General features: G+C 40.1%; 1 protein-coding gene across 1 annotated transcript in view; it reads right to left on the minus strand.

The window, feature by feature from the left end:
- The window catches only part of ITGAL (integrin subunit alpha L), a 164,139-nt gene that overhangs the window by 97,976 nt on the left and 50,266 nt on the right, over nucleotides 1–15,897 (minus strand). The window contains exons 7-9 of the mRNA XM_033946954.1: nucleotides 10,377–10,522; nucleotides 3,998–4,154; nucleotides 126–273 (exon numbers count right to left, since the gene is read on the minus strand). Of these exons, the coding sequence (XP_033802845.1) occupies nucleotides 126–273; nucleotides 3,998–4,154; nucleotides 10,377–10,522 (451 nt within the window). The remainder of the gene's footprint in view (nucleotides 1–125; nucleotides 274–3,997; nucleotides 4,155–10,376; nucleotides 10,523–15,897) is intronic.

A 15,897-nucleotide genomic window follows, 5' to 3' on the forward strand; every position in this document is an offset into this window, starting at 1 on the left:
CGCAGATACTGCCCCCCTACACCCCCAATATATCAATTTATGAAGTTTGCTGGTGTCTTTTCAGTATTTTCCCCTGAGATTTACTCTATGATGTCTGAGTCTTCATGGGAAATTCAGTTTCTTACCTTCAATGGAGAAAATCTTTTCCTGTAGCTCACTGAAAAAAGACTTCAGTTTCTCAAAGCTGAGCACCTTGACATGCTTTTCCACTGGATGAGAAGCAAATCGAGCTAGGTATGCTGTCACATTCTTGCTGTCAAAGTTGTTCCCAACCTATAGAAAACCAAATTTAATTTCTAAGTTGAACAAAGATTTTTGATGTTCTAGATCAGTGTCTCTCAAACTTTTTTTTTTTTTTTTTTTTTAGCTCTGGCACACTAAATGGAGCAAATGTTTTTCATAGTACATTGAAATTATAAAATTGCAAAACCAACAAAAAATTAAATTTGAGAGTTATTTATTTAAAGTTCTGTAAGCTTTGTATGTGTAATTATAATACTAGTAAAACTAAAGTAGAGAGAATAGAATTGCTAATCAATGCGATTGATGAGCTTGCTTTTGAGTGCAAATTAGCTCAAAACATGGCTAAATAGTCAACAAGTAAACACACATTTCATCATCCACTGTCTGTAGTTCAGTTTATTTATGTTCTGGAATCTCTTCAGGGTCCACCACTGTAGCACATAGTTTGAGAGACGCTGCTCTAAGTGAATACTCAGGAAGTCATTCCCTCTCCACTAAGTGGTGGCTCAAGGCAATCTGCTGATTGACGCAAGGGATAAGAAGATGGTGCTCCAAGGCACCAAAAAAAGAAGGCTCACTCACAGGGAGGGAAAGTTCCCTCTTCAGAACACTAGCTAAGCAACAGACCCAAGACAAAAGAATGCAGTTATATTCCAGGCTACATAATAAAGAAACAACAACTTTGCAACTGATGGTTAGGCTCAGCAAAAATTGTAGCACTTAATTTATGCAGTCTGGGTCTCTAATGTAAAAATGGCAGCCCCTGAGCCTACATGCTGGTAATTGCAAACACCTATTCTGCAGAAGCAGTAGACTTTTCCTACAGAACTCGTTATGCCCGATTCTGGTTTTAACTCATTAACATACACTATTTCCAGTATCAGGCATACTATAATTTAAAAAAAAAACCCTACAAAACATACCAAACTTTCCTCTTCTTTTATCAAGCTGTGTTAGAGGTTTTTAGTGTAGGCCAGCATGGTAAATGCTCTGATGCTCATAGAATTCCTATGAGTGTTGGAGCATTTACCTCATTGAATAAAAGAGGGAGGAAAGTTTGATATGTTTTGCCCTGCATGTTCACCAATCCATTCAAATAGGCTGATTTACTTGGAAGAGATTCGTCCTATAAAACTAAATTTTTATATATAAGTGCTTTATATAAAGTCATACAAATTAGCCGACCTGAAATTTTTTCTTACAGTAATTTCATTGTGGATATATATATGTAGAAAAAACAAAAAGAATTGACCCCAAGATATCCACCGAGAAGAAAATCCAGAGAAAACCAAAAAAACTCTGTGGAGTGATGATGTTCCTATTGTAAATGCAAGCAGTGTCTCACTTCCGGCTCACCACATAATTGTTTCCCACGTATTCACCTTTATAGGACCCCCAGGGACACCTGAAGAAGACTTTTTGTCAAAACGCGGACCGTGTTGGGTCCTGTATCCCTAGCAGACTAGGTCTTTTAAGGCTTTTATGTGGATGATTTATTTTTATGTGGATGAATTCATTTTTATGTGGATGATTTTGGTGTACCTTTGGAACTTTGACTCTTTCAAATAAAGTCCATTTAGGAACATCGTCACTCCACAAAGTTTTTTTGTTTTTCCCTTCCGGTTCACCACACAATTGCTTCCCACGTGTACACCTTTATAGGACCCCCATGGACTCCTGAAGAAGACTTTTTGTCGAAACACGGTCCGTGTTGGATCCTGTTTCCCTAGCAGACTAGGTTCTTTAAGGCTTTTATGTGGATAACCTATTTTTATGTGGATGAATTCATTTTTATGTGGATAAAATTATTTTATGTGGATGATTTTGGTGTACCTTTGGAACTTTGACTCTTTCAAATAAAGTCCATTTAGGAATATCATCACTCCAGAGTTTTTTGGGTTTTCTATATATATACGTAGCAAAGTGGTTTGCTTCATTAACATAACGTACTAACCCCCTCTTCTATTAAACTGCACTAGCAGTTTGTAGCACAGAGAGCCACGCTGAATGGCCCGCGCTGCTCTCGATGCTCATAAGAACTCTATGAGCGTTGGGAGCAGCGCGGGCCATTCAGCGCAGCTCACCACACTAAAAACTGCTATCGCAGTTTCATAGAATGGGGGGTAAGCTTTTTTATTATCATACTATCATAATGAGATATACAGTTTGCTAGTACTATATTATAATGCTTATGATATTTTGTGAGATTATAACTGCCATTGGGATATTTGAGCTGCTTTTGCAGACTGGTTTAACCCACAGATTGAAATTAGTTATTATGCTAATTTTGATTAATTTTGTTCTTTAATGTTTGGCTACACCAGGGATTCAAGCCCTACAGATAGACAGTCCCATCAAAGCTCTCACCAGCTAATGAAGAGAACACCCTTTTCACCCTACAATGCACAGCCATCTGGGACTCATTCAACAAGATCATAGAAGCAGCTCTTGAAAAAACCCTGAAAGGCCTATGGCCTACAACCTGCCCTCTCGACCCCTGTCCAGCAAAGATAGTACAACAAGCGAGCACAGGCCTCATTGAAGAAGCCATTAAAATTGTTAACTCCTTGCTTGTGGAAGGTTAGTTACCAACAACACAAAAAAGAGCTGTGGTGTGCCCCCTACTGAAAAAGAGTTCCCTTGAAGAGGACAAACTCGAAAACTACTGACCAGTCTCTAACATCCCTTTTCTGGCAAAACTTATAGAACAGACTGTCTACACTCAACTTAATGATTGGCTAACTGAAAGGAATTGGCTAGACCCGTCTCAATCTGATTTCAGACCTAGGAACGGAACAGGGACAATTCTTGTGTCCCTTCTTGATAATCTGCACAGAAATTGGGACAAGGAATCTGCCTTGATACTAGTGTTGCTGGATTTCTAAGCAGTTTTCAGCACTGTGGATCATAATATCATGCTTACAAGACTGGTAGATACAGGTATCTGTGGCACAGTATTTACATGGTTCAAATCCTATGTGCCAGACAGACAACAATCAGTTCTGTTCAGCAATAGCACATCATTATCTTGAGCACTGAACTATGGGGTACCACAGGGGTCCATACTATCTCCCATCTTATTTAATATCTACCTCAAGCCTCTGGCTAAGCTGCTTCGATCAATGGACACAAAATTCTATATCTATGCTGGTGATGTGCAAACTACTCATACCCAGTGAACCAGATCTACCCACAGCTTTGAGAAAACTGACTACTTGTTAAATCACAACTCAGGAATGGGCAAACAACAACAAACTCTGTCTGAACCCAAGCAAAACAGAGATTCTTTGGGTTCCTAATACAAGTGGACAAATACCTGACTTCAAAATATTTTTGGGAAAGTATGAACTCCCCCTAAAATCACAGGTCAAGAATCTCGGGATACTGCTAGACTCATTGCTCACTCTTGAACCTGCAAATTCAAACTACCTTTAAATATTGTCTCTGTCTTTGGCAGCTATGAAATCTCTTTCCATATATTGATATATTGAAGAGACAAGTCTGACCACAGTGGTCCATGTCATGATAACATCATGACTAGACTACTGCAAAGCCCTGTATACTGGTCTAACCAAAAAGAGTTTGAATCAGCTGCAACTAATTCAGAATGGGGATTTTGGTGAGGATTTTAAGAGGTATGGGGGGTGGGAAGAGAGGGCATGAGCGTGGTGTGGAAGGAGCAGGGGTGGGGGTGAGTGATGGGGGGCAGAGAAGAGGTGGTATCACACATACAAGTATTGCCAGACTATTTTACCCCAATGATGTAGCGGACAATTCCTCTGCTTTCAGCCACATCTACAGGATTTGGATTGTATACAATTGTCCCATCACTAGCATCCCCATCAGTTATGATAATCATGATCTGAGTAGCATCATTCCGGGCTCCTTCTTTCTCGGTGAAACTGTTGTTCCTGAGAAATGGAGATAGAGTCAGAGGCATAGTTTCTTTGGCAATAAACTAGCAGGTAAAGGCCAAAAACACTAAGAAATTTGAGCTCTAGAGCATGGCTAATGTCTCTATAACTCAAAGGATGGCAGTAAACCCATAGCAATGCATTAACAGCTTGATTATAATTTTAAAAAAGAGAGGTAAGTGACTAATGGATCCATTTACCAAGCTGCAGAAAAAAGTGTTCTTAGTGTGCCCTTACATGTGTCTTTCTTGCACACTAAGGCCATTTTCCAGGTACGGTAAAAATGGCTGTTTTTCCTATTTTCTGCATTAATTTCCATGTGCTAATTTTGCAATTAGTGCATGGCCATTAAAAAAATTAGTGTGTGAGAGCTTATCAACACCTATTTTATAGGCAGTAAGGGGAATATTATATTGGCACTGTTGTGCCAAAACCTAGGTCTCCTTTTACAAAGGTGCGCTAGCGCTTTTAGCGCACGCACCGGATTAGCGTGTCCTAGCTGAAAAACTACCGCCTGCTCAAGAGGAGGCGGTAGTGGCTAGTCCGCGTGGCATTTTAGCGCACGCTATTCTACGCATTAAGGCCCTAACGCACTTTTGTATAAGGAGCCCTTAGGCGCCGGTAGGCACCCTTCCAGTGCATAAGTTAATTGACTAATACCATTTAAAATAGTAAAAGACAGTAAAACTATAGCACCTACCAGTGCCTAAATTAAAAGACACTGGAATTGCACCTTCATAGGCGCTTAACACCACTATAGGCATGGCTAACACCAGAAGTGGAATAAATGCAAAACTTGCTTGCTAGCTGATACAGAAGTTGCCTTGCCGCAGAAGTGGCAAGGCAACTTCTGTACCAGCTAGCAAGCATGTTATGTGTTTATTCCATTTTTCACTTCATCCCTGAAGAAAGCCACTGAAACATGTGCCATGTCGGAAGAGGTGCTGCTGTAAAGATAAGTTCACTGCATGAGCCGGATGGCCATTATAGAAGAAATATAAGAATTATAAGATATAAGAAATTCATGGATTCGTATGGGAGTTGATATATTAAATACTTTTGAATGACAGATAACTAGTTAAGAGATAGAACCACACAACACTAAATGGAATTGATGACGATTGCTACCGATAAGAGTTACATTACTCCATTGGCATTCTGAAGATTCCTCAAGAGTACACTAGTTATATTTGGGGTATATGTTGTGAATTTACTGTGCTATTACTATATTGCCTTTATTATTAGTGAAGAGTAACACCAGAAGTGGCATTAGGTACTGTAAAGTGCCTATGTAGGCGTGATTCATGTCACAGATAGGTGACAGAAATATAGGCCCAGAAAACCCCGGCCTACATTTCTGGTGCCTATCTTTCATGGAGGTGTGATTCTCTACTTTTGAACAATTTTTATTGATGACAATATAACAAACAGCATAGAAAAGGAAACATTAACAGAGTACAGCTGTTGTCATCCAAAATATATGTAAAATCACCTCCCTCTTCCCCCACCATAGAACAAGAACAACAAGTTTATAACACTGGTCAACAAGCATTTTGCTGCTGGAATTCAGTCACCTGTATCTTAACAAGGGCCACATGCTGACTCTAAGTCTGAAAACAGTTTTTGTCTATCACATCCTGTTTTTAAGTTTGTGTTTATATCATTTTCGTCAATAACGCTACAGTGAAGCGTCTGTATTTTACTGTTTCTGAGGAGTTGTATGAACCTGAAGTGGATGAAAAACAACCTCACCTGCTAACTCAAGAAGATCTTAATGATCTTGTTAGAGACTTGTCACTGTCAAAGGAGAAAGCAGAATTGTTGGGTTCAAGGTTGAAGCAATGGAATCTTTTAAGGCAGTACACCAAAATATCTTTTTTCCATGATTGTCACACCATCCTGGCCTCCTTTTACCAAATGGAAAGAAACATTTGTTTCTGTACTGATATTAATGGTCTCATGCGTGAACTGAGATATGAACATGTTTCTGACGAATTTTGACTATTCATTGATTCAAGTAAAGCAAGCCTTAAAGCGGTACTTTTACACAATGGAAACCAGAAGCCATCTGTTCCTGTTGCTCATACAGTTGGGTTGAAGGAAACGTACGAGTCGATGGAGACACTTAAGTTGTGTCACTCTTTCTGGGTCTGCAACTGAGGTACACCAAATGCATGTGCTTCTTGTGTCTTTGGAACAGTCATGATGATGCCAACCACTACAGGCAGAAACAATGGCCAAACTGAATCCATACCTGGCAGATACAGTGGGAAGCACCTGCCTTTAGTACATCTTGAGAAAATCTATCTTCCAGTACTACATATAAAACTGGGTCTGCTGAAAAATTTTGTCAAGGTGATGAACAAAAATAGTGATGCATTTCAGCACCTAAGAAGTACGTTTGGTTTCGAGAAAAGTGAAGCCAAAATCAAAGAAGGTGTTTTTCTTGGATCCGAAATCCGTAAACTGATCCTTGATTATGCATTCAAACAGAAGCTGAACCCAACTGAATCAGCAGCATGGGAAGCATTCATGCTGGTTGTTCAGAATTTTCTTGGTAATCACAAATCAGAGAATTATGCTGAGCTTGTGGAGAACATGCTGACAGCATATCAACTAGTGGGTTCCAGAATGTCACTTAAAATGCACTTCTTACATTCTCATCTCAACTTCTTCCCACCCAATCTTGGTGATGTCAGTGATGAGCATGGGGAAAGATTTCATCAAGATATCAAGGTGATGGAAAGCAGATATCAGGGAAAGTTCAATCCCAGTATGATGGGAGACTATTGTTGGTTCTTACAAAGAGAGACAAATTTACAATACAAGCATAAAAGCAAGTATCTCAAATATTTCTGAATATGCTAACATTACTTTTGTGTGTGTTGAGGCATAAATATATGCTATAACATGTCTCCTTATTGTCTTCATGTTTGTTTTCAGAGTAAACTCCTTAACACAAGTTTGGTGGGACACAGTTCATAATCACAATATTGTGCCAATATGGCAAACTGTCTAAAAAATCAGTAATGTGTATCTCAGAAACCTGACGTGCTAGCTGAATTTCAATTACAGATCTGAAATCAGCATCATTAAATTAACTAAGAACACTTCTTAAGTTCTCAGTAGCAAAAAAACCCCCCTTTTTTTGGTTGACCAGTGTTATGGATTAAGAACTGGTTAAAAGACAGAAAACAGAGAATAGATTTAAATGGTCAATATTCTCAATGGTGAAGGGTAAATAGTGGTGTTCCACAGGGGTCTGTACTGGGACCGCTGCTTTTTAACATATTTATCAATGATCTAAAGATAGGAATAATTAGTGAGAATTAAATTTGCTGATGACACAAATATATTCAAAGTTGTTAAATTGCAAGAGGATTGTGAAAAATTGCTGGAGGACCTTGCAAGGTTGGGAGACTGGGCATCAAAATGGCAGATGATGTTTAATGTGCTGCATGTGGGAAAAAAGAACTTGAACTATAGCTATATGATGCAGGGTTCCACCCAGGAAAAGGATCAAGGTGTCATCTTTGAGGATATATTGAAATCCTCAGCTCAGTGTGCAATGGTGACTAAGAAAGCAAATAGAATATTAGGAATTATTATGAAAGGAATGGAAAACAAAGATGAGAATATTATAATGCTCTTGTATCGCTCCGTGATGCAACCACACTTTGAATATTGTATACAATTCTGGTTGCCGCATCTCAAAAAAGATATAGCAGAATTTGAAAATAAATGGAGAAGGGTGATGAAAATGATAAAAAGGATGGGATGACTTCTCCATGAGGAAAGGTTAAAACATAGTAACATAGTAACATAGTAGATGACGGCAGATAAAGACCCGAATGGTCCATCCAGTCTGCCCAATCTGATTCAATTTAAATTATTATTTTTATTTTTATTTTTTTTCTTCTTAGCTATTTCTGGGCGAGAATCCAAAGCTTTACCCGGTACTGTGCTTGGGTTCCAACTGCCGAAATCTCTGTTAAGACTTACTCCAGCCCATCTACACCCTCCCAGCCATTGAAGCCCTCCCCTGCCCATCCTCCTCCAAACGGCCATGCACAGACACAGACCGTACAAGTCTGCCCAGTAACTGGCCTAGTTCAATCTTTAATATTATTTTCTGATTCTAAATCTTCTGTGTTCATCCCACGCTTCTTTGAACTCAGTCACAGTTTTACTCTCCACCACCTCTCTCGGGAGCGCATTCCAGGCATCCACCACCCTCTCCGTAAAGTAGAATTTCCTAACATTGCCCCTGAATCTACCACCCCTCAACCTCAAATTATGTCCTCTGGTTTTACCATTTTCCTTTCTCTGGAAAAGATTTTGTTCTACGTTAATACCCTTTAAGTATTTGAACGTCTGAATCATATCTCCCCTGTCTCTCCTTTCCTCTAGGGTATACATATTCAGGGCTTCCAGTCTCTCCTCATACGTCTTCTGGCGCAAGCCTCCTATCATTTTCGTCGCCCTCCTCTGGACCGCCTCAAGTCTTCTTACGTCTTTCGCCAGATACGGTCTCCAAAACTGAACACAATACTCCAAGTGGGGCCTCACCAATGACCTGTACAGGTGCATCAACACCTTCTTCCTTCTACTGACTACGCCTCTCTTTATACAGCCCAGAATCCTTCTGGCAGCAGCCACTGCCTTGTCACACTGTTTTTTCGCCTTTAGATCTTCGGACACTATCACCCCAAGGTCCCTCTCCCCGTCCGTGCATATCAGCTTCTCTCCTCCCAGCATATACGGTTCCTTCCTATTATTAATCCCCAAATGCATTACTCTGCAGCTAGGGTTCTGCAGCCTGGAGAAGAGAGATACTTTTTTACAGAAAGATTGGTTGATTTGTGGAATAGTCTCCTGGTTTAGGTGGTGGAGACATACTATCTAAATTCAAGAAAGCGTGGGACAGGCACGTTGGATCTCTTAGGGCAGTGTATTGCAAACTGTGTGCCACGGCACACTAATGCGCCTCCTGAGATTTCAGGTATGCCGCAGCACACTGGGGAGGAGGAGAGGTGCTGGCACGGGCTGACTACCTATAGGATGTGCCTCTCATGGCAATAAGCTGGCAACAGCAACTCTCTTTCTCTCCAGCCCTTTTCCCTACTGGCACCCCCACTGGCATCTCAGGGCCCATCTGAAGGGCTATCATGCATGCACGGACATTGATGTGATGACTTCATGCATGCACTTGATGTCATGGTGATGCTCGCGCACTTCCGGGTGCCTCGAGCTGTGGCCACTACTTTCAGTGTGCCGCAGCTCGAGAAAGTTTGCAGGATACTATCTTAGGGAGAGGAGGAGATAGTGGATGCTGTGGATGGGCAGACTGGTTGAGCCATTTGGCTTTTATCTGTCATCATGCTTCTACATTTCTATATGAGAGATGTCTATAAAATACTGAGTGGCGTAGAACGGATAAATGTGAATTGCTTGTTTACTCTTTCCAAAAATACTAGGATTAGGTGACTTGGAATGAAGCTACTAAGTAGTAGATTTAAAACAAACTAGAGACAGTATTTCTTTACCCAATGTGCAATTAAACTCTGAAAATGGTTGCCAGAGAATGTGATGAAAGCAGTTAGCTTAGCAGGATTTAAAAGAAAAGTCCATAAGCCATTATTAAGATGGACATCTTAATCCACTACTTATTCCTAGGATAAGCAGCATAAAATCTGTTTTACTCTTTGGGATCTTGCCAGGTACTTATGACCTAGGTTGGGACTGTTGGAAACAGGATACTGGGCTTGATGGACCAGTAATTGCCATATGCAATTTAATTGAATAACCAGCCAATTAGTGTTGATAATTGGGTGCTAATAATCGACTATCGGTGCTAATCAGCATTAATTATAATTTATGTGCACAGTTTTAGGCACTGGGATCTGCGCATAAAATTTACATGAGGGTCCAAAAAGGGTGTGTGGCCTTGGTCATGAGTGAATCAGGGGCATTCCTAGAATTGACATGCACTTTTATAGAATAAGAGAGATCTGCATGTAATGTAGATGTCAGAATTTGCACCAAGTTTTACTTGGTGTACTGTATATCCTTGAGCCTTATAGTGGGTGCCAGAAAACTCTGGCATCAAACACTATTCTATAAATGGTACCCAACTCTGAGTGTTATTTATAGATAGCGCTTAGCACAAAATTTTATCAGCACTGTAGTCCTACATATGTATGCAATGTCTCTACTTACATCACATGCTGTATCCCTTTGAAAGTATAGGTGAGACTCTTCATTTGAGTGACATTGGACAGGAGCTTTCTGGGGTCCTTCAGAAGCTGATAATCCTTGAAGCTGAACTCTGTATTCACATTCTTTGAAAACTGCACTGCTGCAAACTGAAGACAGAGACAGTGAAAGGAAGACAGGGAGAAAGGAAAAACAGAGGCACAGCCAGAAGTAGAGAGCGAGAGAGAAACAGAGGGAGAAATACAAAAAGAAAGAGACAGAGGTGGATTTTCAGTTTTCATCTTTACCGGTAAGACCGCTGCTGGGTCAGACCAGTGGTCCTTCGTGCCTAGCAGTCTGCTCACGCGGCAGCCCTTAGGTCAAAGGAACTTGTCTAACTTTATCTTGAATCACTTTAAGTTACTGCAATATTGCCTGTGGGTTGTTTGTCATGGTCAGGAGTGGGCAACTCCGGTCCTCGAGGGCTGAAATCCAGTCGGGTTTTCAGGATTTCCCCAATGAATATGCATTGAAAGCAGTGCATACAAATAGATCGCATGCAAATTCATTGAGTAAATCCTGAAAACCCGACTGGATTCCGGCCCTTGAGAAACAGAGTTGTCCACCCCTGGTCTAGGTTATCACTGGAGTAGAGGAGTAGCCTATGGTTAGTGCAGTGGGCTGAAAACCAGGGGAACCCACAGCAGCCCTGCATGATCTTGGTCAAGTCACTTAACTCTCAATAGCCTCGGGTACAAACTTAGATTGCGAGCCCTCCACAGACAGAGGGCCAAATTCTACAAACAGCGCCTATATTTAGGTAGCAGTAGGCACCCTAACGGCTCCTAAATAATACGTGCCAGAATCACACCTACATAGGCACTTTAGGCCGCCAAACACCACAATGGGCATGTTAGTGCCAGAAGTAGTATTAGGTGGCCTGCGTGATTCACAGCATAGATATGGTAGGAGCCGGAAATGTAGGGCCAGAAAACCCTGGCGTACATTTCTGGTGCCTATCTTTCGCAGAGGTATGATTCTCTATAGGGTGCTATTGCATGATTGACACACGATCAGTTAAATGAGCATAAATCTCGGGTGCGCACGGAACAGGATACTGCCCCCCTGGTGAGGCATTGGCAGTTGATGGGACATGAGTGGTCTGACATTAAATGGAGAATCATTGACTCTGTTACAGTAGGGTGGGAGGGAAGTAATATTCAGAAAGCATTAGCATTCAAAGAGCAGAAATGGATATACAGACTTAAGTCCCTGGCTCCTGCAGGGCTTAATGAAGAAATAGAGTGGCTATCTATCCTATGAGAGCCTGTTGACATTAGCTCTAGTCCTGTGGCTGAGCCTCGCACTGGTATGGTGATTACGTCATACTTCCGGTGATGTGCATTAGGTCAGCTGTATATAACGACCGTAATTGCAAACCGCAGCCATGTTACAACTTCGAGTTAGCTCCCTCAAACGGTACGCAACTTGTTTTTCAGTTTAGAATATCTAAGAGAGGCATTATCTGTTGTTAGTTTGTCTTTTTATATATGAGAAAGTAAGGCACACTGTTATTTCTTTATAGTTTCCCTCGACCCTGAAGAAAGGTTTCTTTTTTGAAACATGCATGTCGGGAGAGGTGAAGACAGCACAGTATCACTATAACTAAAGCTAAGTGACATTCCGTTTGTCATGAATATATAGGAAATTTTAAGCAAAATTAAGTTAAAAAATAATGAGAAAAATTCAAAATGAGCACACTATAAATAATTAATAAAGGCTGGACCGACGAAGAGTAAAACAATTGGTGTTTTATACCCAATGGTGGTCTGAAGGTCCATACATTTCAGAAATATTTTCAGAAGAGTTCTTTCAGAACATTTATTGTTAGTCCTTAGTGTGAAATCAACAAAGACAAATATAATATATGCTTTTTAGGTGGCCACATTATAGATAATCCAGGCCAGAATGTGTATTTATTAGTTGTTTCATTGCATTATATCTCTGTTATTTGAATTTCAGTGCTGTTATAAGTATATTTTTCAAAGTATTTCATGGTGATTGATGATTTTGAGCTTATTTCTCTCATTGTACTTGTTTATATTTGGTCTTTATACCACTGCAGTTTCATAATAAGAATTAGGGTTGTAATGAGAGTGCTGTTACCACTAATGCTGTGTTGCACAGTATCATAAAACTTGCCTCTCTCTCCCTCCCCCCCCAAAGAGCACACAGCAGTTAGCATTTATAGTAGTGCTGACTGCCTCTGGGAAAATTAGCCTGGATATTTAGTAATGGCAGCTATCCAGTTACTAGCATCACATGTCTGGGTGTTTGGCAGCACCCAGAAATTATCCCCTTACCTCCTGTACTTTCCCTCCCCTCTTGTTCCCTTTAGTATTTTTATTTATTTATTTTTTTAATCTCGATGTATTTTTTTATTCCCTTGTGTCCTTACCCTTCTGTCTGGAAAGTTTTGTCTGTCTTGTAATTCCCTCCTTATACTTAATTTTAACCGACATTATTTAAATTTTATTTTAAATTGTACTTTAGGGGGAAGGGGAAGGGATTAAGGGGGGGGTGTAGAAAGGAATGGATTAGGTCATATGGAAATATATTTTGGAGGAATGGTAGAAATACATATGGAAATATTATTATTGTGAATCTAATTGTAATGAATATCTCTTTGTATTATATTATTGTATATTTATTTGATTCCTTCAACAAAATGTTATAAATTAAATTGTACTTTTTATGCGATACTTATTGTGAACTATTTAGCCAATTGCTGAGAGATGGTATATCAAATAAACTTGGAAACTTGGATCCAGGTATGATCAATATTCAGAAACTAACCTGACAAAGTTAGGACTGCATTATATGCAATCCAACATGTCTAATTAGCTTTTTAAGCACCAACACTGAATATCTATGATGCCTGGATAACTTTTAGGTCCACCCTGACACCAACCAGATAGTGCTTACATGATCAGTGCTAATAGTCAACGACACTATCTGATTAAGTGACACTGTATATTAGAGGTTGGTCCATACAGGACAATTTAACCAGGCAGCAGCCTCTGTTACCATATTAAATCATTTTGAATTCCATGACTTCAAATTTGTAATGATAAATATTTCATAACCATCTAGTCTGTGGGATCCAGAATGAGGTTTTTCGGGGCTGAACCAAATCTGATCCTAGCAACATATATACTGAGCCAACCTCCATCATTGTCCATATTCTACTATGTCCTATTACATACCTCGCATTCTTTTTCTTTCTTTTTTTTACATTTTAACTTTTTATACCTTTGTTTGTAAACCGCTTTATACAGGAAAGGAGGAGGTATGTCAAAAGTGCTAATAGACCATGAACTGCAAAATGTTTTGGCAGCTGAAATGGTGCTGCAGCACATGAAAGGAATCTAGGTCACAGCAATTGATGTGGAAACAGTAAGAAAGCCATTCAGCAGCCAGCTCAGGGATTTTCAGTTGTTCTCATGAGTGTTAGCTGCAAAAGACTGCGGTGATGCTCTATATACAGTTTGAAAAAGACAGACTGCCATTTTAGCAAAACAGGTGCACTGAGTGAATACAGATCAAAATTCAGTGGAGAGAAGCATAGGGAGAAAAATGGACACTGATTTCCAAACAAATGAATTTGACACAATAATAACTAATGAGATTAGAATGACTCACACTTTTGAGTCATACTTTTGTAAATGTGTCACACTTTTGGGCTATCATATTACTGTTTCAGGAAATCATCTGACAAAAGACAAGCCACCCGATATTCAGTGGTATTTGGTCAGCTGGGAGCCATTCCCAGCCGGCTAAATACCAGTAAGCTGCCTAACTGCCGTTATTCAGCAGGAGATAGCTGTTGAATATCCCGGTTAGCGGAATGGCTGTGACCAGCTCTGTCCCAGCTATGTTCCATGACAGGGCTGGTCACTGCCAATATTCATTGGCTGACTGGCTAAGGCTAGTGGCCAGATAAACCTGCCTAAAAAACAGGTCTATCTTTGACCAACGAATATTGGCTAAGTCTTTGGTGGCCGATTCAAACCTGAAATTCAATGCCGGTGGCCGGATATAGTCACCGGCATTGAATATCTGGGTTTGTCACCAACTGCGGGAGGTAGCTGGGTTGCCTCCCATGCTCTGAATATTGGCCTCAAGGTGAAGATAATCCAAGACACCCGCAAACTGACTTCTAATAGTTTTGTTCATTTTTGGAAATGCTCAACTTCAATCATATGCTTTGTCCACAAAAAGCAACAGTCCCTTAATCAATATATTGCTTTCTTGATTCTAAGGTGCTATAAAAGTAAACCTATCACCATGCAGATGCTTTGCAGGATGTTATAAACATCTGACATCAGAGTTTGTGCTTCATCACCTGCAGTACCACCTGGCCCAGACTTTGCTAGATGGTGCAGAGATGCCAAATACTTACTATTCTTGAACTTTGCAGTCATCTCAATGACATTATGCTTGTTTGAAGTCTATTAAAATTTTGTTATACCACCCCTTTAGTAAGCTTTCAGTGAAATTGTGAAAAGAAAAAAGAAAGCTAAGTGGTAGTCATAGTCAAGCAGATATCAGAATTCCCTCGCAAGGATCTCACCTCTACAATAATGGAGAGAATAAGTATGGGAATAACTAGATTTAATAGGTGCCAGGATTAAAGAGTTCCATAATTATGGGCTCCTTTTACGAAGGTGCACTACGGTTTTTACCGCACGCACTGGATTAGCAATCTACCACCTGCTCAAAAAAATGAAGCCACGCCCCAAATCCTCAGGTGTAAGAGTTTCTCTAGCAGCTTTACTACTTTCTTCCTTGTGACTGAAGGGAAAAGTTTTAGAGTAGGGGTGTCAAACTCAATCACATAGGGGCTGAAATCTAAAACGTAGGCTAAGTCGCGGGACATTTTTTTTAATTAAGATACTTAGGGGTCCTTTTATTAAGGTACGCTAACCAATTTAGCGCTCACTAAATGTGCACTTTAATAAAAGGATCCCTAGTCTTAGTAGAAGTATAGGGTTACAACATCTCCAACATCTCCAACATCTAGCGCATGTAGCATTTTAGCGCATGCTTTTCCGTGAGCCCTATGTGTACAGTAAAGACTTCTGAAATCTGTAGTGACTTGAGGGCAATCTCAAATCTCTTATTTATAAAGGTCAAACAGAGAAATTAGGAAAGCATAGCTGAAGATCTCTTCCAGAGAAAATGCCCACTGCCCATTAGAGAATGACACAACATCCCCATCCCCACAAACTCAAACTTATCCTCACCTCATTCTGCAACAGTACAAAATCTCATTTGTACAAAAATCATGAGATTTGTCTTATATTGAAAGCGATGGAATTAGTGCAGTGGAGAATGAGTTTGTGCGGATGGGGATTTTGTCCCTGTGTCAATCTCTACAGCCCATCTATCAGTCATCTGAGCCATATTGATCAGAAAGAGAAGAGCAGGAGAGACAGAAAATGTGAGACAATTTAAAAATAAGTGCAAAAGTATGTACTAAAAA

The sequence above is a fragment of the Geotrypetes seraphini genome, chromosome 5 (genome assembly GCF_902459505.1).
Source record: "Geotrypetes seraphini chromosome 5, aGeoSer1.1, whole genome shotgun sequence".
Lineage (NCBI taxonomy): Eukaryota > Metazoa > Chordata > Amphibia > Gymnophiona > Dermophiidae > Geotrypetes > Geotrypetes seraphini.